This window comes from Peromyscus leucopus, chromosome 16_21 (assembly GCF_004664715.2).
Source record: "Peromyscus leucopus breed LL Stock chromosome 16_21, UCI_PerLeu_2.1, whole genome shotgun sequence".
Classification (NCBI taxonomy): Eukaryota; Metazoa; Chordata; class Mammalia; order Rodentia; family Cricetidae; genus Peromyscus; species Peromyscus leucopus.
In genome coordinates this window covers 17056019-17083530 of record NC_051084.1, presented here as the reverse complement: position 1 = coordinate 17083530, position 27512 = coordinate 17056019, and the positions used below count along the sequence as shown (strand labels likewise).

Genomic DNA, 27512 nt, shown 5'->3' with positions numbered 1-27512 from the left:
GCTTTTGTGCCTATTCTTTCTTTCTTTCTTTTTTTTTTTTTAAAAAAAGATTCATTTATTTATTATGTATAGTGTTTTGCCTGCAGGCCAGAAGAGGGCACCAGATCTCATTACAGATGGTTGTGAGCCGCCATGTGGTTGCTGGGAATTGAACTCAGGACCTCTGGAAGAGCAAGCAGCCAGTGCTCTTAGCCACTGAGCCATCTCTCTGTAATCTAGGCTGGCCGCAAATGTGCTGCAATCCTGTCTCTAGTGCTGAGATTATGCATACTCGATAGCACCTGGCTGTTCATTAAGACCTTTTCTGCTTCAATGTCTGTTGATTGGGGGGCGTGGCGGGGGGCGGACAAAAATGCAGACTTGCAAGGACCACCAGGACAGATTCTGTCTTTTAAGGATAGACCTCCTGCATAGTCTGGTTTTTCTACACTCATGAATACTTTAGAAGTCAGCCTGGGGTTTGGATAGAGTTTATGTTCAGAGTTTTGTTTGTTTGTGGTAATGGGGATGGAATCCAGGGCTTTCTGTATGTTAAGGAAACACTCTACACTGAGTGCAGCAGCAGCTACATTCAAATGTCGGATCTCAGTCCTCTGTGCTTGCCTTGTGATCTAAGTGCTGTCAACACCAGAGCCACTGGGGCTGCAGTAATTTGCTTAGGGGTTGGAAAACACACATAAGTACTGTCTTAAAGTTTCTATTGCTGTGATGAAACACCATGATCAAAAAGCAAGTTGGGGAGAAAAGGGTTTATTTGGCTTACACTTCCAGATCACCGTTCATCACTGAAGTAAGTTAGGGCAGGAACTCAAACAGGGCAGTAACCTGGAGGCAGGAGCTGTGATGCAGAGACCATGGACGGGTGCTGCTTACTGACTTGCTCCTCATGGCTTGCTGAGCCTATTTTCTTATAGAACTCAGGACCACCAGCCCAGGGATGGCACCACCCACCATGGTCTGTGCCCTCCCCCATCAATCACTAATCAAGAAAATGCTCAGAGGCTGAGAGCAGTTGTGTCTTTTATGTGTTTTTGTTGTTGTTTTTCTTACTGTGTAGTCCAGGCTGTCCTGGAACTCATTTCCACCTGCCTAGTACTGGAATTAGCAAAGTTGAGTCACGCGCTCAGGAACCCTCCCTGCCCTCAGAAGTAAATACTTAACCCTGGGGAATGGGATTTCCTAGCTCAGGTGAGACAAGTGATGATCGACCGGAGGCGGGGCGAGAAGGCGTGGCATTGGGTTTCTTAAGTTCTAAATTTCTGACCTTGGCGGGCAGCCACCCGAGGTGGGTTACCGGCGAGCGGGAGCGGAGGGACTGCAAGTCAAGGTGTGGCCACCGCGTAGAGAATTGCTGACTTGGGGCAGAAGCGCCTTCCTGAGTTCACGCCGCTGCATTCTCCTCCGGGCTGGAACGCGCCCCGCCCTTCGGGGAGCTGCGTTCTCCGGAGGTGGGGCGGGGTGGGGGGTCGGGGGTTGGGGGACGGAGTTGCAGGCGTGAGCGTGCGCAGTCCGGGGCAGCCGCCCGGAGGACCCGCGCTGGGGAAGACTGTAGGCCAGCCGGGGGACTGTCGGGCTGCGGCCTCTGTGAGAGCCCCGGTGGAGCCACGAGGGGACCCACACCAGCTGGGGGAAGCCTCCCCGCCCGGCTACGCGGTGGTAAAGCTCACGCGGCTGAGCCCCGGGGGTTTCGGGGCTGGGGCCGGGCACATCCAGCAAAGCCTACGGTGTGCGGGCCTGTCTCCACAGGTTGTATACGTGGAAGAGAGGCGGGGGACTCAGATTTAGAGAAAGAGAGGCGGACAGACAGGGTGTCTTGCAGTGAGCAAGGCTGCCTGATCTTCCTTTCTCGGTCCCCTGAGCTCTGGGATTGCAAGTGTGTGCTATTCTGGCCCGCCCGACTCCTCAGATTTGAGAAATCATGAATGGGTTTTAGTTGGGAGGAGTGGACTCGGGATTGAGAAATGCCCGCACATCCCCCCCCCCCAAATTTACCCTATGGAAGGGTAGGGGCCAGTCCAGGGTACAGGTGAACTCACTTGGGACTTCCTGCCTATTAACAGCCAAGTCTTAATTCGGTCTTCTTCCACTCTGGAGTCTCCTGGACCAGGAAAGTACAAAAGGAGGTAAAAGAGGGAGGAGGTGGGTGGAGGTAAGCAATACTTGGCAGTCTTCTTAAGCAGCCTAAATCTGTACCGAGGACTGCTCCCTGCTATCGTGTGTGTGTGTGTGTGTGTGTGTGTGTGTGTGTGTGTGTGTGTGTGTGTGTGTGTGTGTTTCTGAGACTTATTTTGTAGTCCAGGCTGCCCAGAACTCATGGAGATCTGTCTCCTCCTTCCTGGTGCCTGGGTAGTAGGCTGGGTCACCAGACGTGCATCTTCCTGCCATTGTGAAGACTTGATGATAGCAGGGTCCTGCTTGCTGAAAACTTACAGGCAGGTCCTTGAAAACACTAGTATAGAGCTGTTTGGAGTGTGGATGGCTGAAAAGTGGGAGAGATGCTAGATCTGCCCATCTCAAGTCACAGTCTCAAAGAGCCTTAAAAGAAAGGGAGAGGGGAATGGTAGGTAAGACAGAGAAAAGGAAGAAAATCAAGTTCAGATCCTAGGAATACAGCTTTCCTGGCAACTTCTTGGGGATCCAGTTAGCAATTCCTTGAATGCCTTGTTCCTTGCCGGTGTTTTCACTTAACCAAAGAAGTGAGCGGAAAAGAGAGAGCGACATGTTTTTATGCCTTTAATGCTTTCCTTAGCATCTAGAGAGAGGAGAAACAGGTGAATGACTATCCACAGGAAGAGACCTTTTTTGTTTTTTTAATCAGCATAAAATTTTGCACGTGAACAAGGAATGCTGTTGTATCATTATCACTGTGCTTTCCAAGGATCTGGTTGTAGAAGTGATACCTGACTCATGCCAAGACTTAAGATGGTTCAAGATAATGGGCAAGTCCTACACATTCATTCAGCTTGTATTTGGGGGTTTGAGTTAACTTGTCCCTAGACTAGCACTAGTACATAGGATACTCTGTTGTCTCTTCATGCAGGATAGTGGTCACAGGCTGCAGTTTCCAGACAGCTAGCAGATTAGGAGGGAAACAACACTCTACAGTGTGCTGTGTTACTAAGTTTTGAGGTTCTGTAGGCTAGGTGCATTACCTGCACTTCTGACCTAATCATATTTTTAGCTTAAGAGGTCGTCAGGGGATAGCTCAATTGTAAATAACGTATGTATACAAAAATCTAACAGAGCTTGAGGTATACATAAGGCTCTGTGGTATATTACTTGCTTAGTATCCACAAGCCCCTGGGCCTGAGCCCCAAGGCACTACACACATATTCAGGTCACAGAATCTATGTTTTAATCTTTGGTCCTGGGAGAGAGATTTACTTTCATGTTTCCAATGAAATCAAGTCAGGGAGAATGAAGGATCAGTGGTGTGTGTTAAATTCAAGTATGTACTTTTCAGTGGTGCTGAATCTAGAATTAAAAAACTAACTCCCGTGGGTCAAATGTCCTTGAGTGAATGACTTAACATCGCTACGTTTGAGGTTTTGTGAAGATGGAATCATTAACTGTTACCTCAAATGGTACTGCTGAGAAGGTTCCGTCACAGTGCAGGAAGTTGGTGACTGTGTGTTAAGGAAGCACTGGCTTCTGGCTTTCCTTTTCCTGATACTGTATCTTTTTCCCTAACCTCAGATTTCTAGAAGTGGGCACCAACAAGCAGTGACTAGAAGCAGTCTGGGATAAACTTCAAACACCAGCCTGGCATTACTGAACAATGGGAGCTAAGAAACAGGTAACCAGAGCCTTGAACTCTACAGCCTGGGCTTTGAGGGAACTAAAGCTATCACCTGTGAAAGAGGAGAATTCGTACAGCTGAACATTGAAGGAAGACAGTCTTTTAGAGTAGACACTTTTATTACAAGAAGCAGTATCTTTGTTGGGGCCTTCTAGGACTGTAGGTGAAGGTTTTCCTGTGTCCCGCCAGGTCCTGCAGCCGCTCAGACCCAAGTAAACACACAGAGACTTATATTAATTAAAACTGCTTGGCCAGTAGCTCAGGCCTACCACTGACTGGCTCTTACACTTAAACTCAACCCATTTCTGTTAATCTATATGTTGCCATGTGTTCTGTGGCTTTACCTGTGTGCCATTACATGCTGCTTCCTGGACAGTGGGCTTGCATCTCCTCCTCAGTTCTGTTTTTTTGGTTTTTGTTTTTGTTTTTGTTTTTTCTCAGAATTCTCCTTCTCTGCTTATTCTGCCTATATGTCCTGCCTGGCTAACTGACCAATCAGCGTTTTATTTATTAACCAATCAGAGCAACACATTCACAGCATATAGAACATCCCACAGCACCTCCCCTTTTCTGTCTAATCAAAAAGGAAGGGTTTAACTTTAACATAGTAAAATTACATATCACAAACAGTTATCAAGCAAGACTTACAGTTACAATATCGAGTCTATTTGTATTTTGTAAAATTAAAGAAAATATTCTATCCTATATTTGTGAGTAAAGTTTCATATCTAATTTATCTTATCATAACTAAGCAAAATTATAACTATCTAGTCTTCAACTACATCAAAGACCTCAGAAGGATATAATATTACCTAAGTAACCAGGAAGTACATTGTAAGCAACTTCCAAAAATCTAGAATGACAGAGATAGCTGGCTGCCTGGACAGTCATCCAAAGTTCTTCTGTAACATCAGGGCATCCATTCTTCAGCCCACAGGCCTAGAGTCTCTCAGTTGCTTCTCTGTATGTCCTGTAGAATGTCTGGCAGTTTCCTCTGTGAAGCAGGAACCTGAAGAACCATCTTGCCTTGCTGTTCTGCCCTCTCATTGGCTCTTAGCCCAGCTACCTCACTTCCTTGTCACTGCCTGTCTGTACAGACCTCCAGGTCTCTATGGTTGGTACTGGGATTAAAGGTGTGTGTCACCACACTTGGTTGTTCCCTAGTGTGTCCTTGAACACACAGACTCTGCTTGCCAGATGATCGGGATTAAGGGTGTGTGCTACCACTGTCTGACTAGTTTATGGGCTGGCTATGTCCTATGATCTCTAGGCAAACTTTATTAACCTACAAATAAAATATCACCACATTTCAGCACAAATAAAATATCACCACATAGGACCTCCCTATTTGCCTAGTGCCTGGGAGGTAGAGAGTCACAAGGAGTCCCATTAATCTTGGGGACCAGGCCAGAAGTGACTGAAACCAGAAAGAGAAACAACTAAAGACATACTGCTCCGTGGAATAGTTAGCATGTTAGCTGCTCTACAGGAGCCCAGAAGAAAGATTATAGTAGAGGAGTTAGGGATGTCTTAGGGTGTAAAGTACTTGTACAAACATGAGGACCCAGTGTTCAGTCCCCACATAAAAACAAAACAAAACCCACAAGAAACTAGTTGCAGCAGGATAATCCCAGAGGCTTTCTGGCCAGATAACTGTGGTTGCATTGATCTCCAGGTTCAATGAGAGATTTCTCAAAAAACTAAGGCAGAGGAAGACACACATGCATGTAACAAGATTACCAGTGATTATTCCGACAGTGGAAGGGAGAAAGATCAGGTAGAGAAATGCAAGGCCACGGCCTCTCTGAGGTCTCTTACCCAGTCCCCTGTCTGTGGATCTAGTGGAACTTCAGATTGTCCCAGGCCAAACAAAGGGGGGGGGGGGGGGAAGGAGTTACAAGATTTTGTCTATCTCCCACACCACCCTAGCATCCTTCACAGATTTTGTAAGAGTAGCCATTAATGTTTTCACTTCTCTATAGTCAGCGATTTCCTTCTTTGTATCATCCTCTCCTCTCTGTAAACCACAGCTCCTGACTTTGTGCCCTCCTTCATACTTGTTCTTTCCTTTCATGGCATTATCTTTCTCTTAGGTTTGAATTCTCTAAATCTTGAGAATATGTTAGTATTTTATAGTCCAGGTGAGAACATTACGCACTCCATGCATATAAGGCCAAATAGGAGTCCTTCATTTAAGCTGGTGACCAGGAGCAGGCTAGCACCTTGGGAAAACTCTTGGCGTAGAAGCTCAAGGGTACAGCAGTTATAAAGGTAAAAACCACATTGTCAGGAATAGGTTAGGGGAACCTGGTAATATTTGCTTTGGCTACACACTTCAGATATTTTGGTTATGAGTTTGGGCTATGGTCAGGATCATAGAAAATCCTGAATGTGTTGCCAAGGCTGATGTAACTGTTTAGAGGGTCCCTAAGCAGACACAAAGTCAGGGCAAGAGGTGTTACCTTAGTCACTTGAAGTCTATGTCTTCCCAGCGACTCCAGATACCAATCACTTATGAGGACGTGGCAGTGGATTTCACCCAGGAAGAATGGGAATGTCTGACTGAGAAGCAGAAGGCTGTTTACCAGAATGTGCTGTCAGAAACCTTTAAGAACCTAACATTTGTAGGTAAGAGATCATGACTCCCTTGGTGCTCTCCCTGTCCTATAGCTTTAGAATAGGTATTTGATTTTTTTGCTCAGGTAGATCAAAGTTGGCTCCTAGTTCTGTACCTGAAAGATCTGAGTTACGAAGTTCAGGGGTAAAAATCAAAGGAATGAAGACTTATATGACGAGCTGGGCGTGGAAGTGGAGGTAGGAAGACCATAGGTCAAGGGTGATTCTCAGCTACAAAGCAGCTTTATGGCCAGCCTGGAATACATGGGAAAACAAGACAAAAAAGCTACATAGGCCCAGAGAGATGGCTCGGGAGTTAAGAGAGCACTTGTTGTTCTTGCAGAGATCCCGAGTTCAGTTTGCAGCCCCCACAGTTCCAGTGGTCCCACACCATCTTCTGACTTCTGTGGGCACCAGACATGTAGGTGGAATACATACATATATACATGCAGGCAAAACACTCAACACACACACACACACACACACACACACACACCCCCCAAATTAAAATAAACCTGAAAACAAAAACACCCTGTAGAAAGACAAAGATAATGTTTTTGTGTGTGTGCATATATGTGTAGGTACACTTACATGTTCATGTGGAGGCCAGGGTCAACTTTGAGCCTTTATTCCTCAGGACACCACCCACCCTGTTTTGTTTTGTTTTTTTTGTTTCTGGTAGAGTCTCACTGATAGAGCTAGGCTAACTGGCCAGTGAGCCCTAAGGATCTGCTCATCCCTCTTTCCAGACACAGGCATTACACCCAAGTACCACTACACCTGGCCTTTTTGTGTGTTCTGGGAATCAAACTCAAGCACTCATGATTGCATGGCAAACATTTTATCAACTGAGCTACTTCCCTAACCCCAAGACATACTTTTATCACTATTACCATATTGTGAAAATGTGTAAATTTGCCTATTCAGGCCTAGTTTGTTGACAAAAGCCTGTAATCCCAACACTTCTGGAGCTGATGCAGGAGGATCACAAATTGGTTAGAGAGACTGAGGCCATCTTGGACTATATAGTGAAACTGTCTCAAACACCTGCCTATATATCCAACCAATATTTACTTAGTCTTGTGTGCAAGCCATTATATTAGAAGCTGCCTTTTAAAATATCTTTTTTTCCTGCAACCAAGTGTTTTAGATTAATGTTCCTTAAAAACAAAAACAAAACCCCACATTTTTTGGGTTTATTTTATGTATATAAATGTTTTGCTTGTATGTTTGTATGTATACTATTTGTGTGCCTGGTATCCGTAGAGGTTAGAAGAGGGTACAGGATCCCCTGAAACTGGAATTATAGATGGTTGTAAGCCACCATGCGGTTACTGGTAACAAAATCCAGATCCTCCACAGAGTAACAAGTGCACTAAACTGATGAGCCATCTCTCCAGCCCTGGATTGATGTTCTTAAAGCAGGCACATAAGAGGTTGCCTGTTCTCTGCAAAATAAATAAAGGGGTGTAGTATGGGACCAACTTGTTTCATTTCCACACTGCAGACAGTCACGGTAGTGCATCTCATCACTCGGAAGGATGGAGAGTTCAGAGCCAGCTTGCACAGTGAGACAAAGACAACAAAACTGTGCCTCCCACCCACCCAAAATATAACTCCACTCACAGCCAAAATATTTTCTGCCTAAACCAGATCAGAACACCATGCAAAATGGAAAAGGACGGAGGAGATCAGGTTTCCATTCCCCAAAGACAGCAGGTAAGAATGGCAGGGGAAGCAGGGTAAGGAAGCTCACATCTGTAATCCTAACACCTCAGCTTCATGGTGTATTTGAGGCCCTGTCATCTCACAAAACCAAGGGCCAGCAAAATGGTTCAGTGGTTAAAAGTGCCCTGCCACCAGCGCTCACAGTTGGAATTTGACATATACTTGGAAGGAAGAACCAATCCCACAAGTTGTCGGCTTACTTCCATAAGCATGTTGTAGCATGTTTATACATGCATGCATGAATACAAAAATAAAAAAGGTGTAATTTTAAGGCTGAAAAAAAAATGCAAAGGAGAGAGGAAGGTAAAAAGGGCCGAGGACAATCGTAGAATTGTCCTCCAGGATCCAGGCTCAGTGTATCATCTCAATGTCTTTATACTTTTCCATCCTGATTAGACCTAGGACTGGAAGAAACCTTGAGATCAAAGGTTTAGGTCCACTGACTTCATGATGAATAGCCAGGACTTTCAAAACAAGGATTCTAGTTTCTAGGAATTGAGAGATTACATGTGGGTCACTTATGTCAGGATTAACCCAAGAGATTTCTTCCCAAGAGAAAGTGAATAAGCAATGTTGAGCCTGAGAAGGGTAGGCTTGTTCCTAAGATAAGAATTGAGAGAAATAATTTAGGGTGGCCACATGCCTGGTCTGAGACAGTTGTGCTGTGTTGCTTCTTATCCCAGTTCAATGACTAATAATACCATCACTTTTCACCCCAGATTTGCAAGACAAATAGTCTTCCTTGGACTGGAGATGTAGCTGACTGGGGGAGTATTTGCATGCCTGGTTTGCCTCCCCAACATGGGATAAAGTTTTCTATTCTGAGGGGTTTTGTTTCAGAAGCTACAACCACACATAGCCCTGGGCCCAAGTTATGTGTTTTTTTTTGTTTTTACAGAGCTGGGAATTGAATCCAGGGCTTTGCATATACTTGGCAAGGGCTCTACTACTGAGTTATATCCTCAGCCCCTGAGTTCTGTTTTTTATACTAGACACAGTAATAAACTAAACTAAAATACTAATAAAATAGATTAATTATAATCTACATTAAAAAGTTATGTGAGGGTTGGGGATTTAGCTCAGTGGTAGAGTGCTTGCCTAGCAAGCGCAGCCCTGGGTTCGATCCTCAGCTAAAAAAAAAGTTATGTGAATGTGGTCTTACAGTAGGGAATTCTCCCCTTAATATTTTTGAACTGGCTGACACGTGTGAAATCAGGGATGAGGGGAGATTATTGCTTACCATATTGCTTACCATCTTGTCATCTGTGGGAATATGAGCAATATTGAGAATGAGAAGATGGATTTCAAAGATGTAAGCTAGCATTTAGATATTTGAGATCATAGAGGATTTCTATGAAATTTTTACTAGCTTTTTAAAAAATATTTATTTATTATGTATATACTGTTCTGCCTGCATGTATACCTGCATGCCAGAAGAGGGCACCAGACCTCATTATAGATGGTTGTGAGCCACCATGTGGTTGCTGGGAATTGAACTCAGGACCTCTGCAAGAGCAGCCAGTGCTCTTAACCTCTGAGCCATCTCTCCAGCCCCAAAATTTTTACTAGCTTTTATTTTTATTTATTGGTTTTTCCTATTTCTATCCTATAAGACCCAAGGATGAACGGTTGAGTTTTGAAGGTTAGGAAAATGAAAAGTGACTTGCACTGAGTGAAAACCTTGTGTTGGTGATGTTGTCATGTTAAACTGTATTTTGCTTCCTCTACCACAGGACGCAAGAGAAAATCTCAAAAACCTAGCTCAAACCTGGAAGATGAGGAGGGAGATGATGAAGAGAAGACCTCTCTTGCTTGCACAGGGATATTCAAAGGTGGACCTCTCTATTTCTGTCTGACCTGTGGCAAATGTTACAAAAAGTACACCAACGTCTTTAATCACCAGTTTCCTTTGAAGGCCCAGCAGACTACTGGCCAGAAAGCCCTCGGCTCCAAGCCCCAGAATCATAGAGGGAGGCCTTTCTCTTGTGAGCTCTGTGACAAGAATTACCGTGATGCCTCTGGACTGAGCCGTCACCGACGTACTCATTTAGGTTATAGGCCCAGTTCATGCTCTGTGTGTGGAAAACGCTTCCGGGATCAGTCTGAGGTCAAACGCCACATGAAGGTGCACCAAAACAGGAAGCCAGTGGCTGGCAGCCAGGAGCGTAAGGTGAAGAAGGCTCCACGTACATCACCTAGATCCCAGGCTCCCATCCTCAGGCACTCGAAAGTGATCCAGGGACCAGTGGCCAGGACTAAGACAAGGAACAGCAGGGCCTCATCCCTGGATATCAGATCCAACCCTATTCCAGTGAGATGCTCTAGAAGAAAGATCCGCTGCCCCTATTGTTCAGTACGTTTAACCAGGAAGACCTATTTCTTAACCCACCTCAAGTTCCACTTCAAAAATCAGCCCAGCCAATACTTAAGTTGCAGGGAGTCCTCCCAGTCGTCTGTGATGGGAGGCTCCCACCAGAACACCCACAGGAAGCAAAATATCTACTGTTGCCCCATTTGTGATATCTGCTTTAGGGGAAAGGAAAGCCTGCTGGATCACTTGTGCTGTAAGAAATCAGGCAGACCCATTAAGTGCTGGGCAATCCTGGGTCATTTGCTTGGCTTTCTTTATGAACCCTTGTGTCTGGGAAGTACTTCAACAGTAGAGGAGTCCTCGGAGGAGGAGGAATGAAAAAATGAAATATGCATGCAGTGAGAATCCTGAAGCATAAATAAAAGACCTGTTTGGGGCTGGTGAGATGGCTTAGTGGCCAAAGGAGCTTGCTACTCAGTCTGACCTCCTGAATTTGAGCCCTGAGACCATGGTGACAGAAGGAAAGAACCTATTCCTGACCTCACACATGTCCCACCCCTCACATCTCTCCCCACCTCCACAAAATAAATATAATTTTTAAAACTAAAAGAAGGGGGTCATCTCAGTCTTGGCGTTTGGTTTTTCTGAAGACTGGCTTCTGGGCTCAGGAGGTTTGAACAGGAGAGGTGAGTGGATGATGAAAGACTCAACGAGGAAAAGGAATGGAAGTGTGCACAGAGAAACTTGTATTATTAATTAGCACCTAGCTTGTTCGTGTCTGGTAGACCATCAAGTAGTAGTTGTTGATAAAACAGTGGGTATTCTGAGAGGAATGAGGACAGGAGAAAATGAGAGGTGGGAGTACAAAGGACACAGGGAAGTAGGAGGGAAAAGACAGGACACCCAGTTCTCAGCCCTTGTCCCTCAAGCTCCTCCCATCCACAGGCTGCCCGTCTCCGGGTTTGGGTTCAGGCTCCATGGTCATACACTGGCTCACGTAGCTTCCCAGTATTGTGGGCTCTGCTGTGGTCTTGGAAGAAACATCCACCATTTGCACAGCTGATGTTCTGTAGTTTATAATGAGGTGCTGGATATCCTGTTTGACAGAATCACTCCTATATTACTCTGGTACACAGGTGTCTTCTGATAGACGGCCTGGCCTTAGCCATGGGGTACTTTCTGGAGGGAGACTGAGGCAGGAGTAAAAAGATATGGGAGGCAAAAATTAGAGGAAGGAAGGAGCTGAGGGAAGGAAAACAGTTGAAGAGAAATCAAATTCTATTTGGAATCCAGAGTGTTTCTGTAGATGTAGATTGGAAAGTGCCTATGGCAGAGAGGCCAATGAGAGACATCCCCAGCGACCTGTCTCTTGGCCTACCAGGCTCTCCTTTGTTCCAGGAAGTTGATGACTCAAAAGGGGTTTCCTAGAAGAAAGACAAGATCAAAAACCTGTCAGTGGTTTCTTTCATGAAGTCATTGAACCTAGGAGAAACCTGCCAGTGGTTTCTTTCATGAAGTCATTGAACCTAGAAGACAGTCCCCAGGGGTCATGTTATCTCTGCCTCTTCCACCCCCTAGGTTGGTCTTGAAGATGAGGTTCAGGAAAACTATAATGGAGAATGTCAAAGTAGACTGCAGAAGTGGGATTCTGGCCAAGGGGCACTGAAAGATGTTAAGTCAGCAGGTAAGAGTGGCTAAGCAGCCTCTCTCACTGAAAACTTGTTATTCCCTTTCCCATTCCCTCACAGGAGAGGTCCTTCCTGTCCTGTCCTTCCTGGGATTATGGTCCCTCAGTAATTAATCACCTTCCCTATGCTGGTTTTCTTGTTCAGTTTAGAAGACAGGAGAAAGGTTGGGAATGGTGGCACATGCCTGTGACCCTAGCACTCAGTGATAGAGGCAAGAGGATTGTCCTAAGTTCAGACCAGGCTGGTCTACATAGTGAGTTCCAGAGGCGCATCCTGAGACTGATCTCAAGAATGGAAAGGGGTGTTGGGGAGAACTTACTTAGCTCTTCAAGAAACTGTCCTGCAAACAAAGAAAAATGAGTAGGTGGGTGATCAGCAGGAGATTCCCCCCAATGACACCTCATATCCTCCCTAGACAACCCTCCCCTTCCACAGGAACCCATGCACCTCATTAGTGGTTCTCAGTTTTTCTGAGAATTCTGATGGTGAGCATGGGGACACAGGAGAAAGGCAACCCCAGCCCTGGAATGTAGAACCTTGGTTCCACTCTTTCCCATTCTGGTCTGCCTGAGTTCCCAGCTGCGTAGTGGTTCTGTGTGCTGCCCAGACACTACACCTGCTAGTCTTCTGTGCAGCCAGTTGTAGCAGATGATCAAGGCAACCAGGGGTCCAAGAACAGGCACAATAACAAACAGTGTTATCTTCCAGCAGGGCACCCTCAGGAAGTGAGGATCTGAATGGTAGAACAGAACAGAGTGTTTCCCTCTATACCGTACCCACTCTTAAACCTGAAGCCCTCAAACACCAAAGGACTCGGGACAAACTACAGAGTCCATGAATTTGGATGAGGTGCACTGTTTTTATTTTCATTAACTTCTAATTGAATTTAGCTTTTCCTTTTTAGCAGATTTTATTTAGCATACAAAATCATGGATTGCATGACATTGACATTGTTTATATTCAGCTACTCACCCTTCCTCACCCCCATCCCTAGCATTTTTGTTTGCTTTTTCGAAGATAGGGTGTCTTGCCATGCGTGGCCTTGAACTTGAGAAGTCCTGCCCCAGCCTCCCAGGTGCTGGGATTACAGGTCACCAACCTGGCTATTCCTAAGGTTTTCTCATAGTAAAAAGGCAAGCAGCAGGCTAGGTAGGGATGTGGTTCAGTAGAATGAGTGCTCATTCACATGTTGAGGGCCCTGGGATCAGTTCTCAAAAACGCACAGTATTAGCACTGGCTGTATGATTTCAAGATACAAAGATGGTTAAGAATTTAGACATTCAAATCTTATAAGCAAAATCCTGGGGGCTGGGAATGTAGCTCAGTTTGTAGAGCTACATTCTTGTAACTTGCCTTTCATGCACGGAACTCTGAGTTCCATCCCCAGCACAGCATGTGCTAGGCTTGGTGGCTCACACCTCTAATCCTAGAACACAGGAGGTAGAGGCAGGGGGGTCAAAATTCAAGGTAATCTTTGGCTATGTAGCAAATTTGAGGCCAGCCTGAAAAACATGGCAGTCTGTCTCAAAATAAGTGAATGGGGTCAGCAGGATGGCTTAGTTGGTAGAGGCACTTGCTGCTAAGCCTGAAGACCTGAGTTTGATCCCCAGAACCCACATGATGGAAGGAAAGAACCATGTCTTCCAGATTGTCCTCTGACCTCTATGTTAGCACCTGCCCACACTTACCCACTCACCCCTACACACACGCACACGCACATTAAATAACTATATTTTTCTTTGGATGTTCAAAGGCTACATGTGTGTCAAAGACTATGTGTGTGATACCCACGCACTAGCCCACTGTCAGATGCTAGGGTGGGGCCCTCTGTGACAGATGCCAGGAGAATTGAACAGGGTTACTCTTGGCCTCAGAAAGAAAGGTTGTTTAGTAAGATTGATCAGAGCAGGAATTTTCTGTGCTCTGCTTAGTGCTGTTTTCTAATTTGTATGGAATTTATTCAACAAACATTTGGGTACTCTTCTGTTGTTGGTGTTGTCCTTAGGAACTATGCAATCTGAAGTAAAGAAAATGCAAAGACGATTCTTAAGGGATTAATATTCTAGTTGGTGCATGCATGGCTGCATATGCATTTACCTGCACTTGGGAGGTGAAGGAGAGGGATCAGAAGCCCAAGGCCATCCTTCATGACATAGAGAGTTTGAGGCTAGCCTGAGCCACATGAGCCCTTACTCAGAAAAGGTACAAGTGCGGCTTTACTTTTTCCTTAGAGAAGCCTTCTCTGATAAACTGTGTGCTTGGTTGGGTTGTACTCATGAAAACTAACTATGCCATATAAGTGTAGTAGATGACTTTTTAAAAATGTAATTTTCTGGGTTTGGCAGCATATGTCCCAACACTGGGGAGGCAGAGGCAGGTAAATCTCTGTGAGTTCAAGACCAACCTGATCTACATAGTAAATTTCAGGTTAGCCAGGGTTACATAGTAACGCCATGTTTCAAAAAAATCTTTTTTTTTTTATTTATGCATGTATGCCCTGTGCATACAGATGTCTACTGTGGGTCAGGAAATAGAACTTAGGTCCTCTAGAGGAGCAGCAAGTGCTTTTAACTGCTGAGCCATGTCTTTAGTTCCAGTAGTTGTATCTTGTTCAAGTATATATATATATTTTTCCAACTAGGCAACCAAGTTTATGTGCAAAGGATCTGTTTACCTACCTTTTATAATTCACAAGATGAAAACATATAAGAAATTTATATTTGTGCAATTTAGTGTATGCCTGACACTAGAATGTGATACATAAGCTTTTGCTATATTCCTATAGATCTTAAATGCAAAGAATAAAGGTGGAGGGACCTACCTAAGAGCCACTGGTCCTAGTTCCCCAGGCCACAAGTGAAATCCCACAGTGACTTGGGAGGGTTGGGATATGTCTGAACTTACCAAAGGTCCGATGTAGATTCTCTGAAAGAGGAACAGATGAAAATGGATTCAGTTGGGCACTGAGAGGGGATCCTTTCCCTGGACCTATTTAAATCTCTTAAAGCTGGTTCTAGTCCTACACAAAATAGAGCAAGCTATAGGATTTTATGTCTATACTGGCTGAACTCAGGTGAAACAATAAGATATCTAATTTTTAGCTGCTTATAGTTTTAAATACCGACATTCCCAACTGAAGGGATCACAAAGCACTGTGGAGAGAGCCAGAAATGGTCTGAAGAAAGGGGCATTTTGGTTAAGCTAAAAGACTAGACAGGAGGAATTAGGGAAGGAGGGTGCCTGGAACTCACCGACTTCTGCTCGAAGTTTTCCTAAAATAGAAAAAGGCAACTTTTTAGTTCCCCAGTCTGCTACTGTATGAGGACCCTTCTGCACCCAGCACCTTGGACCTTTGTGTGGGCAACTTCATGATAGCTTGTATCTTAGGAGAGTGGGAAGAGCTCTAGATTTAAAACCAAGAATTCAGGCTCTTTCTGTGGGTGTTGTCTGAATTAAATAAGGAAATAAAGAAAACCTGAGCCTGGATGTGAGGGCAATCCGGCTGTGGTGTCGATCATCCCAGTGATTGACACGGTTGATTGTGCTCCCTTCTTTTCTTACAACTCCCCATGTGTCCCTCCCAAAACTGCTTGTTTGACTAGAGAGAATTAGTTGTCTTCTAGAAGAGCAGGGCCTACTGTCCTTTGGTCAAAGGTATAGAAATAGCTGCACTTCATAGCTAGAACCTCCAAAAACTTTTAAGAATGCAAAAGTCTTCAGGACTGTCTCTCAGGAGCCAACAATACTCAAACCACTCAATCATGTTTGGTTTTATTTTTAATTCTCCCCCTCCCCTCTGTGTGCGTGCGCGCATGTGAGCATGCATGCCCTGAAATCCAGAAAAGGTTGTCAGATCTCCTGAAGTTATGGGTAGTTGTGAGCTGCCTGACGTATGTGCTAGGGATGGAACTCGAGTCCTCTGTAAGAGCGGTACAAGCTCTTAGCCCTTAAGCTGTGTTTCTAGTCCTATATCATAAGGCTTTATTACTTCTTCTATCACACCTTGCTCAGTCCACATGGCCAAATAGATCACTATTTTGTAGTTAGAAAGCCATACCCCACTTGAAGGAAGAGCTAGACATTTAGTGAGATACTACTTTATGATTGCATCTACATCAGGCACTTTCCATGACATTATCCTCCTGTAAACTTCCCACAGTTTAAGAGGGAAAATGCTATCCCTGCTTGGTGACTTGGAGAACTTAAGAATTTTCCTCAAAGTTTGGTGTCTAGAATAGAGTCAGATCCTAGGCTGCCTGGTCTTGTTCTATTCAGCCACAATGGCAGAGGGCCTTTTCCTTGCCAAGGAGCAAGTAACCAAACATTTGGGATGAGTTTAAGGTGAAAGAAGAGACATCACTGTGGTGTTGGGGATGTAGAACAGCATGGAGCACTTGTCTATTGTGCACAAGGCAGGGCCATTGTTGATCTGGTACCTGTCCCCTCTCCATGGCCCAAACACTCCTTGCTGCCTTATCCTCTTATTAACAGAGGAGGTGGAAACACATGACCTGTGCTATGGTACTGGGAAGTACACAGTCTAAAAAGACTCTGACTGGAGGTTCTGGGCACAAAAGAACTTCATCAACAGCTGAACTTGTGTCCACAGTTGAATGGAAAACACAAGGAGAGCATTCTATATGGTGAGGACTTCCATTTCAGAATCCTTACGTGAAGTAATGGGGCTGGAGACATGGCTCAAGGGTGAAGAATGCTTGCAGCTCTTGCAGAGAACCCAGGGTTCAGTTCCTAGTACCCAAGTAGAGCATCTTACAACCAACTATAATTCCAGTTCCAGGAACTCCGACACCTTCTGGCCTCTTAGAGCGCCTATACATATGTGTGCACATACAGACAAGCAAGCACACACAAATAAAAATAAATTTGAAAGTTTAAATTTCCATTTTATTTTATTTTTAATTTTGTATAGGTGTGTATATCTCCATGTAGGTATATGCACGTGAGTGCAGGTGCCCGAGGAGGCCAGATATGTTAGGTCCCATGGAGTTAGAGTTACAGATGGCTGTGAGCTTTATGGTGTGGGTACTGAGTCCTCTAGAAGAAGAGCAATTGTTCTTAACCACTGAGCCATCTCCCCAGCCCTTAAGATTTATTGTTATTATTATTATTTTATTATTTTTAATGCTTAGTATTTTCGACCTGGCTGACTTTGAAGAGACTACTCTCCCAGTTTCATGAGGTTGTTAAGGACGATGGAGGGCTGAGCTCTGCTGCCTGTAACATGCCATTTGAGCAAGTCACTGAGCCACCCCTGGATTCAATTTCTTCCTCTGCAATGAAGCTGTTACATGTCAGTCTTACTTCTCAGGGTCCTATCTGAAAGTGTTCAGTGAAACTTGTTATGTAGTCCTGAACTCAGAAACCTTAAAAATGAACTATCCCTTAAGGACAGGAAAGGATCCTGACAAACCCAATCACTGCTCATACCTCTCAGTCTGTGCTGCAGAAAGAGGAAGACCAGGCCTACAGAGATCTGCAGCAGGAGTGCAGGCAGAAGTGCGATGAGGACCAGAACCCCAGGGTTGATCCAGTAGAAGGGATCTGAAAGGCAGAAGGGACATCACCCAGCTTGCTTCCCCATCACCCTGTACAGAGCCTGTGCTGCAGTGAGTTGGGTTGAATAAAGGAATAAACCTTAAGATTTACAACATAAAAATTGTAGACAGATTTTTTTCTGTCCCTCCTGCCAGCTCCCAAATCATGAAATGGAGACATTATTAATTTTGAAAGCTTGGCCAATAGCTTAGGCTTGTTTCTAACTAGCTCTTATAACTTAAATTAAACCATTTGTATTAATTTACTTTCAGCCTTATGGCTTTATTGCCTTTACTCTGTACTGCCCATGCTGTTTTCGTGCTTCCTCTGTCTGTGGCTCAAGATGCTCCACATCTCTGCCCTTCTTCTTAGTGTACTCTCTGCCCCCAAAATCTTGCCTAGCTATTGGCCATTCAGCTTTTTATTAAACCAATCCAAGTGACAAATCTTCACAGTGTATCAAAAGATTATTCCACAACACTCCCCCTTTTTGTCTAAATAAAAAGGAAAGGTTTTAACTCTAACATCATAAAACTATAAGCAATAAGAGCAATTATCAGGTAGGAATTACATTTACAATATCCAGTCCATATGTATTTGGCATATTTTGAGAAAATACTCTATTATTTATTCTATCTTGATGAGTCCAAAGCTCTGATTTAATCTATCTTCTGTCATAACCAAGGAAAACTATAACTGACTCTCTAGTCTTTAACTCCATCAAAGAACCCCAGAAGGATATAATATTACCTTAGTAAACAGGAAGTGTAGAGCAAGCAACATCCAAAACTAAAAGGAATGACAGAAACACTGGGGCATCCATCTTCAGCCTACAGGCCTAGAATATCAGCCAGACTTTTTTATGAAGCAGGAATTTTTGAAGGACTGTCCTACCCTGTTTCAGCAAAGTTCAGCAGTTGCTTTTCCTACACTGGGGGAGAGGTTATGCTTTTGTTTCCACAGGAAATGAAAGCTGTGTATTCCTTCCAGGTAAATAAAGATCAGATTTGACCAAGGAAGACCTCCTGAGTATCTTGGCTCCGGACATGGAGGAGGAAGCCAAAAAAGACTACAGTAAAGGTGCCATGTAAGGTGATCCCTTGACATGGGAACAGCTCTGAGATGAGATGAGACATGATAAATCCTGTTGGATACAGAATCCTCCTGATATTATTACATGCCATCCTTTCATATAGCATGGATAAAGATTTATATTACAGTTTGATTACACAGTCCAAATGGACTTATAAAGTTGACATATGCCTTTTACCTTTTCAAACATAAAACAAAAAAATCATCTTTAACTGGCTTGTGTACAACATATAGTCCATACTTATGTTAATGCAGATATGTATGTTACCTTTGAAAGTTTATGTGTTTTCAGAGCAAGGGGACCAGACACCAATGAAAATAGGTAGCCCAGGTGATCCATCCTCTCAGAATATCTCTGTTGTAGTTTCCTCAGAGTTCTACATACAGAATAGCTTCAAGGCTGCTGGCTGAGATAGTCCAGCCTCACAGACTATTCTAGCTAGGACTTGACTATTATCCTAATTTTCTCAGGGTCCCCCAAAGATTCCAGCAACCCCAGACAACAAGAAGCAGTTTAGAGAACATAACACCCACATTCCCAAGAGTTGGGGTGGATGATTTTTGATCATTTGTTGGGCTATGGATGTTTGTCATTGCTTAGGGGGGTTGGTCACAACTTGTTATTGGTCATGGCCAGGGAAGATGCTAAACAAAGGAAATTAGATTCAGGGATCTCGTTCTCAAAAGAAAAAGGGAGACATAGAAATGATAGGATAAAATGGTAGATTATTGAATCTACTTTTAAACTAAAAAAGCAACTACTAGTCTTAAATATTTTACATTGGTATGAATTTTTATATATTGATACAAATTTAATGTTATTTTTGTTATACTGTATATATGCTTCTATTCTTGTTTAAGATATTTTTGTAGTTCATGTGTTTCCATTAGTTTGGCTATTTGTCTCTGTGCTTTATCCAACCTTGGTCTCAACAATGAACCAATGGCTGAGGGGCCTCCAACTGGATCAGGCTCTCTGAATAGGTGAGACAGTTGATTGGCTTGATCTGTTTGGGAGGCATCTAGGCAGTGGGACCAGGTCCTGTGCTCAGTGCATGAGTTGGCTGTTTAAAACCTGGGACTTATGCAGGGACACTTGGCTCAACCTGGGAGGAGGGGACTGGACCTGCCTGGACTGAGTCTACCAGGTTGATCTCAATCCTCAGGGGAGTCTTTGCCCTGTAGGAAATGGGAATGGGGGGTGGGCTGGGGGGAAGGGGAAGGTGGCGGGAGGGGGGGAGAACAAGGGAATCCGTGGCTGATATATAGAATTAAATTATATTGTAAAATAAAATAATAAAAAAAGAGAAAAGAAAAAAAGATATTTTTGTATATTGATACAAATTTTAAGGTTATTTTTGTTAAAGCATACTGTACATTACATACATTTCTACTCTTGTTTAAGGTATTGTACCTATGCAGCTCATTTAACAATGTAATGTCAATTTCTAGTCCTTGAAAGTTATTACAAACTATTTAGGATAATAAAGAAATACAGGTTAATAGTTAGTCACCTATAATAATCAAACTTGTAGTCATATCAAGTATGTTTTCACAGTCAAACAGAGATATATTTTAGATAGACAGATGGTCTTCAAACACTTCAAAGACCTGTAGAATATAGCATTTAAAATGTTTTGTTAACATAGGACTTTTCATAACAATGAGACACGTCTGCTCCTAGCAGCACCAATTTACTTCAGATGAGCACCAAAAAAACTCCATATAGAGTTTGCTTTTAATGTGGCAAAACTAGCCATTTGGGCAAGAAACTTCCCTTGTCTTGATTGCTAACAGTATGCTTTCCAAATTGGACAAGCAGGACACAAAGAAAAAAGACTGCTGAACTTCAAGACAAGGTGAGACAGTCCTTTAAAATTTCTGCTTCACAGAAAAGTCTGTCAGATATTCTAGGCCTGTAGGCTGAACATGGGTGTCCCAACATTTCAGAGGAACCTTGGGGTGACTGTCCAGGCAGCCAGATGTCTCTGTCACTTCTTAGTTTTGGAAGTGGCTTGCAATGCACTTCCTGTTTACTCAAATAATATTATATCCTTCTGGGGTCTTTGATGGAATTGAAGATTAGATAGTTATAGTTTTTCTTAGTTATGATAGAAAGTAAATTAGGTACAAAACTTTGGACTCATCAAGAAAGGATAGATAATGGAGTATTTTCTCTAAATTTACCAAATACAAATGGGCTGGACATTGTAATATAATTTTTACTTGATAATTGTTCTTATTGTTTCTTTTGTTAAAATTAATACCTTTCCTTTCTATTTAAACAATACCTAATAATTGTTCTTATTGTGTACAGTTTTACTATGTCAGAGTCAAAACCTTTCCTTTTTACTTAGACAAAAAAGGGGAAATGTGGAATAATCTTTTTATACACTGTAAAGGTGTGTCTCTCTGATTGTTTTAATAAAAAGGTAGGCAGGATTTCCAGGCACAGAGGACACTGGGAAGAACAAGGGTGGAGCTGTCATCCAGACAAAGAGGAAGCAGCATGGGCAGTACAGAGTAAAGGTAATAAAGCCACGAGACAAAGAGTAGATTGATAAAAATGGGTTAATTTAAGTTATAAGAGCTACTTAGTAACAAGCTAAGCTATCAACCAAGCTTTTGTAATTAGTGATATGTCACTATGTCATTATAGGGGAGCTGGCAGTCCTGATGAAAAGGTCTGACTACGCAAAATGCTGACACATCCAGGCATGGTGCCATAAGCCTGTAAACCCAGCATTCAGGAGCCTGAAGCAGGAGGATTGCTGCAAGTCACAGGCCAGCCTGTATGACCTGTCTCAAAACAAAAAACAGAAAACAAAACAAACAAAAAAACCATAGACTGGAGAAACAAGTTTGGCCTTATTTTGATGGTAAAGTGGGCTTGTTTCTAGTGAGGGATAATGTGGCCATTGGTTTTGTTTTGTTTTTAAACCAGGGCAATTTTGCTCTTGAGGTCTCCTTGCCCTCCAGCCTCTAGCTCCCAAATGCTGGGATTACAGGCCTGTGCTACTACTCTCCAAATCTTATTCAGTGTTGTGAATGAAACTCCACCCCTTCCCCTCTCTCTCAGACAAGCAAAACCGGAGATGACTGGAGGGATTTGGAATGTGGAGATCCCTCAAAGAAAAGCATTCTCCCTTGTTTAGTGTGTTCTGTCCCCTCCTCCATTTTTCTTTCTTGTAACGTGCAGGGCCTCAGTGAGTGTGCTGGAGTTGGCAGTTGAACTGGGAATTTGCTGAGCAGAAAGAGGGAAAATCTGTATTCTGAAGTTCTGACCCTCCACTTCTTTGTGAGTAAAAATTCCCCAGCAAAAACAGCTGTCTGAGAACATTCTGTGGCGCACAGCTATTTTCATGTCCCTGCAAGCTGTCTCTAGAAATAGCGCTTTGTACTGGGCATACAATGCATCTTCTGGTCTCAGCCTGGCAACAGTCACCCCACCTCAGATACAAAAACGATGGATTGTGTGATGCTCATGCTGCAGGTGGTGAGGAGGAAGGGGCAGGATCAGAGGCTCAGCTCAGAACACTTTTGTTCTTCAACTACATAGCAATTAACTTTCAAAGCTCCCTCTGTCTATTTTTCCTATCACACTTTTAACTATTCTGAGGCAGGACAAATAATAATAACAACTCCAAAATCAGCTGTCACACACAAAGCATACTGAAAATGAAGTCATGAAAATGAAGCAATGATGCTAAAACTATAGGTCTCCCCGACCTATGTGTGTGTTTAATTTTTATTTTATTTTTATTTATGTGTATATTTGTGTGGGGGTATGTGTGGGTGCCTTTGGGGGCCAGAGGAAGGTATCCGATCTCCCAGAGCTAGAGTTATATGGGTACTGGGAACCAAACTCTGGTCCTCTGCAAGAGCAGAAAAAGCTCTTAACCACAGAGTCATCTCTCCAGCCTTTTTTGTTTTGTTTTGTTTGAGACAGTCTCTTATAACATAGGCTGGTGTATGGCTTTTCATTGTCCTGACTTTAACTTCTAAGTGCTGGGATTAAAGGCTTCAGGTTCTAAGATCCGTTTATGCAGTGCTGGGGATTGAACCAGTGTCTACTTGCATTCTAGGCAAACACTCTACTAACTGAATTATCCCTGCCATATATTTCACACACACACACACACACACACACACACACACACACACGAATTATATACCTGTCATATAATACACACATATATGTATATATATACATATATACTAAGTATATATGTATATATGTGTGTTTACATGTATGTAAATACACTCAAACACAGGGACATGTTTTTTTCCCCTAGATTCTATGGCTTGCTTATGTCACTCAACAAGTTCTCATGGGAAGCACCCAAGCTATCTGGTATGGCTCTAAAACAATCATTTTAAGCTGAGCATGGTGACTCATGCTTTTAGTCCCAGCACACCAGAGGCTGTGGATGGAGGACTGCCCAAGTTATATATATAAAAGCTAGCTGTGGTAGCACATGCCTTTAATCTCAGCTCTTAGTGCTTAGAAGGCAGAGACAGAAGAACCACTGTGAATTCCAGGCCAGCCAGGGTTACATATTGAAAAGCCATCATTAAAGGAAGACAAACAAGCAAGCAAGCAAACAAACAAAAAACCAAACCAAACCAAAACTGAAGTGCAAAATCATTTGTCTATCTTAGATACCATCTATTATCTAATGTTGTTTTCTTATCCATGAACACTGACTTTGATTCCAATTTCTTTCCCATTTCAAATAACAAAATAACCAACAGCCACAGCATAGAAGTCCCTGTTTACTGGAACTGATCTCAGAAGTGACATGTTTGGGTTGAAAGACCTTAGGCTGAAGGCTGAAGGTGAGGTCAACTCCTCCACAGGTCATACTGTGTAATTAATATGGGAATCATGAGAAGGATATTTAGATCATTAAGTTAAGAAGCCTAAGGGAGGGATTGTAGGGGAGAATAGAAATTATTCATCCACCTTGGCAAACTCACCTTCCACTTTCAACTCCATTGCTGCCTCCTCTTGGTAAGAGTGATCTCTGAAGAAGCAGGTGAAGCCTCCTTCATCTGAGAACCTCACGTTGTGAATCCTGAGGGTAACCTTTCCCTCACCGATACTATCTTTCAGAAGCTCTGTGCGTCCCCGATATTCAGGTGCCTGCTCTGCATCTTGGTCTTTGCCATTTCGGTAGAGATGAACCACTCTAGAGAAGGGAGGACGGTACCACCCCACCTCCATGCCCGAGGCATTCTTCCCAGGAGATATTCGGCATGGCAGTTCTGCTTCATCCCCAACTAAAGCCCGGATGGGATGCCCTGGTCCTACCACTCTGAACTGTCCTGTCCAAGACATCAAAGAAAACAAACCAAGAGTCAGATGTGACAAGTTCATCATAGGAAACCTACTTCAAAAAAAGAGTAAGAGAGAGGAAAATCAATTTTTAATTTTTATTTTATTTATTTTTGAGTCAGGGTCTCACTATATAGCCTTGACTGACCTGGAACTCAGAGATCTGCCTGCCTCTGCCTCCCAAGTGCTGGGATCAAAGTTGTATACCACCACACCCAGTGATTTTGTGTGTGTGTGTGTGTGTGTGTGTGTGTGTGTGTGTGTGTGTGTGTGTATTTGTCTACATCAGCACTCATAAGAGTGCAGGTGCCCTCAGAGGCCAGAGGCATTTTGTCCCCCTGGATCTGTAGTTACAGGGTGTTGTGAGCAACCCCATGGATGTGGGTATTGGTAACCAAAATCCAGTCTTTTGTAAGAGAAGTACATACTCTTTACTACAGAACCATCTTTTCCAGCCCCTACTTACTAATTTTGAGACATAGTCTTGCTCGAGCTGGCTTTGAACTCACAACAATCCTCCTGTCTCAACTTTTCAAGTGCTGGAATTATGAGCATGTGCCACCATGCTTGGTTTAGGACAATCAATTTTTTTCTTTTAAAGATTTTGTGTCTGTGCCAGTGTGGATGAATGTGTGACTCCCCTTGGAATCGAGAAGAGGTTACAGGTAGTTATGAGCTTCCCCATAGATACTGGTGCTGAGAACCCAACCTTGGATCTTCTGCAAGAGCAGCAAGCATGCTTAGTTTCTGAGGCATCTCTTCATCTCCCCATTTTTGAGACATGGCACTTGAAGCTCAAGCAGGCCTTAGTCTTTCATGTAGCTGGGGGTGACTTGAATTTCTTCTGGTCCTTCTGCTTCCATTTCACAAATGCTGGGATTACAGGGGCTCAGCATCACACCGGGTTGAGGAGTTTTAAATGGAATTCAAGAGCCTCAGCAGGCCTCGTTTTTAAACTTTGAACATATACAAAGTAAGCAGTCTCTAGTTAAAGATATGTTCTGAATGTCTAGCATAGAATGTTCCAACATGAAATCGTCTGGACAATGGCTTCCACTTCTCTGCCAGCTGTGTTCATCTGACTCTTCAGCTCTGATTCTCACCTCCACCTTGGAATGGGACCTGCTCCTCCTAAGTGCTTCCCAGTTTTCTGTGCTCACATCTTGTTCCCTGGGAAGTCATGCACTCTGGAAATAACTGCGTCATTCTACAGCCTCGCCCCAGCTCTGGATCCTTCTTTGAACATCTTCCCAGTGAGATTTAGCTACTGGCAAGAAAGTGGGGTTCTTCCTTAGAGCAGGGTGTCCTTAGGAGGTGCATGGGCTAGGCCTCCATCAATCATATGGGTCCCTGAGGTAGGACTCTGTCTTCTGTGTTTTTATTTCTCCAACTAGTTGGGGAACAGGAACCTGTATACAAACTTATTACTGCCTGATTCTGTCTCAAACATAATGAGATGTTATAACTGAAATATTTAAAAAAAAATTATTTTATCATTCAGGTTATCAGGCCTAGAGGCAAGGACCTTTACCCAGTGCGCCACCCCCCTGACCCTCAACAAACATTCATTGAGATTTACTACAAACAGGCACTGCAGTGATGTACAAAAGACTTTCTCGCATTTGAAACTCTGACAGCAACTCCAGGAATTTAGTTTTTTCTCCTTTGAAAGGTGAAAAACCAAAACGAGGTTTGGCTGGGGGATAAAGCTCAGTAGTAAAGTATGAAGTGAGCTTGCACAAGGCCCCGAGTTTGATTCCCAGCACTGTATGAATGGGAGAAAGTTTGAATTGGATTCCACAAGAAGTTAGGAAGGTTTCTAAGGAGGGAAACCATGCCAGTAGACTTAAGTGCAGATAAGAAACTCATATAGACATTTGAGAATGATTAAAGGAGGTAAGCCCAGAACACCTCCTTTCTGTTCTTAGGTCTATGTAGGGCTGGAATTAGCATGCTTACCTGCATAGCTGGATGCCAGCTGGAGGAGGAGGAGCAGGGAGAGGAGGCAGCTAGACAGAGAAAAGCTCCACAAACTGGCCATCATCTTCATGGTTACTGGGGACAGAGTCCCTGGCAGCAGGGTCAGGCCACGCTGAAGCCCTCAGGCTGCATGTCTCCTACTCCAAAAAGCCTGATGGGAGCCTCTGGGAGGGCACTACTGCCCAGGCCCTACCTCCATCCAGGCATTACACAGCTGTGCCCAGAGGAATGGCCCCACGTCACCCCTGACAGACATTTGCACAAAAGGACTACAGATCCATTGATGACCAGGGTTTGCCTCCACACCCCCCTCACAGCACTGGAGCAGTGGCTGACTGGTACTGGGCCATTTCCCTTTTCCCCTCCCTAGATCCAGGCTTGGGAAGGGCATGTAGTGGGTGTTCAGTGGTGATCAGAAGGACTTGTTTGTGGAGTTTGTAAGGCTTCTCTAATTCCTCTTGCTACCAAGAACTATCTGGGGGAGAGTGATTAGTGAAGGTTTTTTAAAAATAATAAAAAACAAACATTCAGCCTTGACTTGCTGTGTCAGTTGTCTTTGTGTGTGTGTGGCAGTATCATACATACCAGCTTGTCCACCTTGCCTAGTCCCCTCTTCCTCTTCCCCAACCCCCACTCTGAGACAAGGCCTCCCTATGGTTGTCTGCCCTGGAACTTGACATGTAGAACAGGCTGGCCTTGAACTCACAGAGATCCACCTGCCTCTGTGTCTTAAGTGCTGGGATTAAAAGTGTGCACACTTGTTATGTAGAACTGAATAGTATTGTAAAATAAATAAATAAATAAATAAAAGTGTGCACACCATGCGCAGCCTCTTCTTTTTGCATATATTTGTTAAGTGTGATATGAATGTATATGTTACTTGTTCAAAGGTGTGTGCATACATGTGGAGGCTAGAGGTTGACATCAGATGTTTTCAACCACTCTCCACTTTATTTACGGAGATATGTCTCTCATTGAAGCACCTCCCGAGCTGGGATTATAGGTGGGCCCTCATACCTGCCAGTGTTTTAAATGTTGGTGCTAGGGATCTGAACTCCGATCCTTAGTCTTGCACGTCAAGTGCTTTTTCCTCTGAGTCATCTCCCTGGCATCTCTCCTCTATGTCAATCATGCTCTCGCCTGTAGCAGATCCAAACTCCCATCTTTATGCTTAGACATGGGACAGTTCACTTGAGTTTAGTCAGCTTCTTACCAGCAGAGGATGGATGTGATTTGCTGTTGTTGCTGCTGTTGAAAATTGGGTTTTTTTGTTTTGTTTTTGTTTGTTTCCTTTTGAGATAGGGTCTTACTCTGTAGCACAGGCTCACCTGGAACGAACTATGTAGCCCAGACTAGTCTCAAAGTTGCAGGGATCTTCTTTCTCTTCTTTTATAGTGCTGGGAT

General features: G+C 43.7%; 2 protein-coding genes across 9 annotated transcripts; one reads left to right on the top strand and one right to left on the bottom strand.

The window, feature by feature from the left end:
• Positions 1 to 1484: 1484 nt before the first annotated feature.
• Zfp57 (ZFP57 zinc finger protein) lies at positions 1485 to 11080 on the top strand. Of its 7 annotated transcripts, XM_028856633.2 has the most exons (6): positions 1485 to 1656; positions 2061 to 2123; positions 3697 to 3796; positions 6292 to 6427; positions 8069 to 8134; positions 9877 to 11079. In XM_028856633.2, the coding sequence occupies exons 3-6, from the start codon at positions 3779 to 3781 to the stop codon at positions 10830 to 10832; spliced, it is 1176 nt and encodes a 391-aa protein (XP_028712466.1). In that variant the 5' UTR covers positions 1485 to 1656; positions 2061 to 2123; positions 3697 to 3778; the 3' UTR covers positions 10833 to 11079. The 7 variants fall into 7 exon arrangements, with proteins under 7 accessions (XP_028712466.1, XP_028712464.1, XP_028712460.1 ...); XM_028856631.2 differs by lacking the exon at positions 2061 to 2123 and having other exon boundaries at positions 1485 to 1746; XM_028856627.2 differs by having other exon boundaries at positions 1485 to 2149.
• Positions 11081 to 11177: 97 nt separating this feature from the next.
• Mog (myelin oligodendrocyte glycoprotein) lies at positions 11178 to 26365 on the bottom strand. 2 transcript variants are annotated; one of them, XM_028856635.1, is made up of 9 exons: positions 26088 to 26344; positions 23771 to 24118; positions 17591 to 17704; positions 15394 to 15414; positions 15047 to 15067; positions 12759 to 12875; positions 12462 to 12482; positions 11833 to 11878; positions 11178 to 11644 (listed from the first exon to the last, which is right to left on the bottom strand). In XM_028856635.1, the coding sequence occupies exons 1-8, from the start codon at positions 26176 to 26178 to the stop codon at positions 11865 to 11867; spliced, it is 747 nt and encodes a 248-aa protein (XP_028712468.1). In that variant the 5' UTR covers positions 26179 to 26344; the 3' UTR covers positions 11178 to 11644; positions 11833 to 11864. The 2 variants fall into 2 exon arrangements, with proteins under 2 accessions (XP_028712468.1, XP_037055402.1); XM_037199507.1 differs by having other exon boundaries at positions 11178 to 11878; positions 26088 to 26365.
• Positions 26366 to 27512: the final 1147 nt, after the last annotated feature.

Coding starts and splice junctions, on each gene's coding strand:
- Zfp57 (XM_028856633.2), top strand. Junction 6,428..8,068: donor TAAGAACCTAACATTTGTAG/GTAAGAGATCAT, acceptor TGCCTAAACCAG/ATCAGAACACCATGCAAAAT. Junction 8,135..9,876: donor CCATTCCCCAAAGACAGCAG/GTAAGAATGGCA, acceptor CCTCTACCACAG/GACGCAAGAGAAAATCTCAA.
- Mog (XM_037199507.1), bottom strand. CDS start 26,178: ATGAAGATGATGGCCAGTTTGTGGAGCTTTTCTCTGTCTAGCTGCCTC. Junction 15,068..15,393: donor AAAACTTCGAGCAGAAGTCG/GTGAGTTCCAGG, acceptor TTCCTCTTTCAG/AGAATCTACATCGGACCTTT. Junction 12,876..15,046: donor GAATCTACATCGGACCTTTG/GTAAGTTCAGAC, acceptor TCTACCATTCAG/ATCCTCACTTCCTGAGGGTG.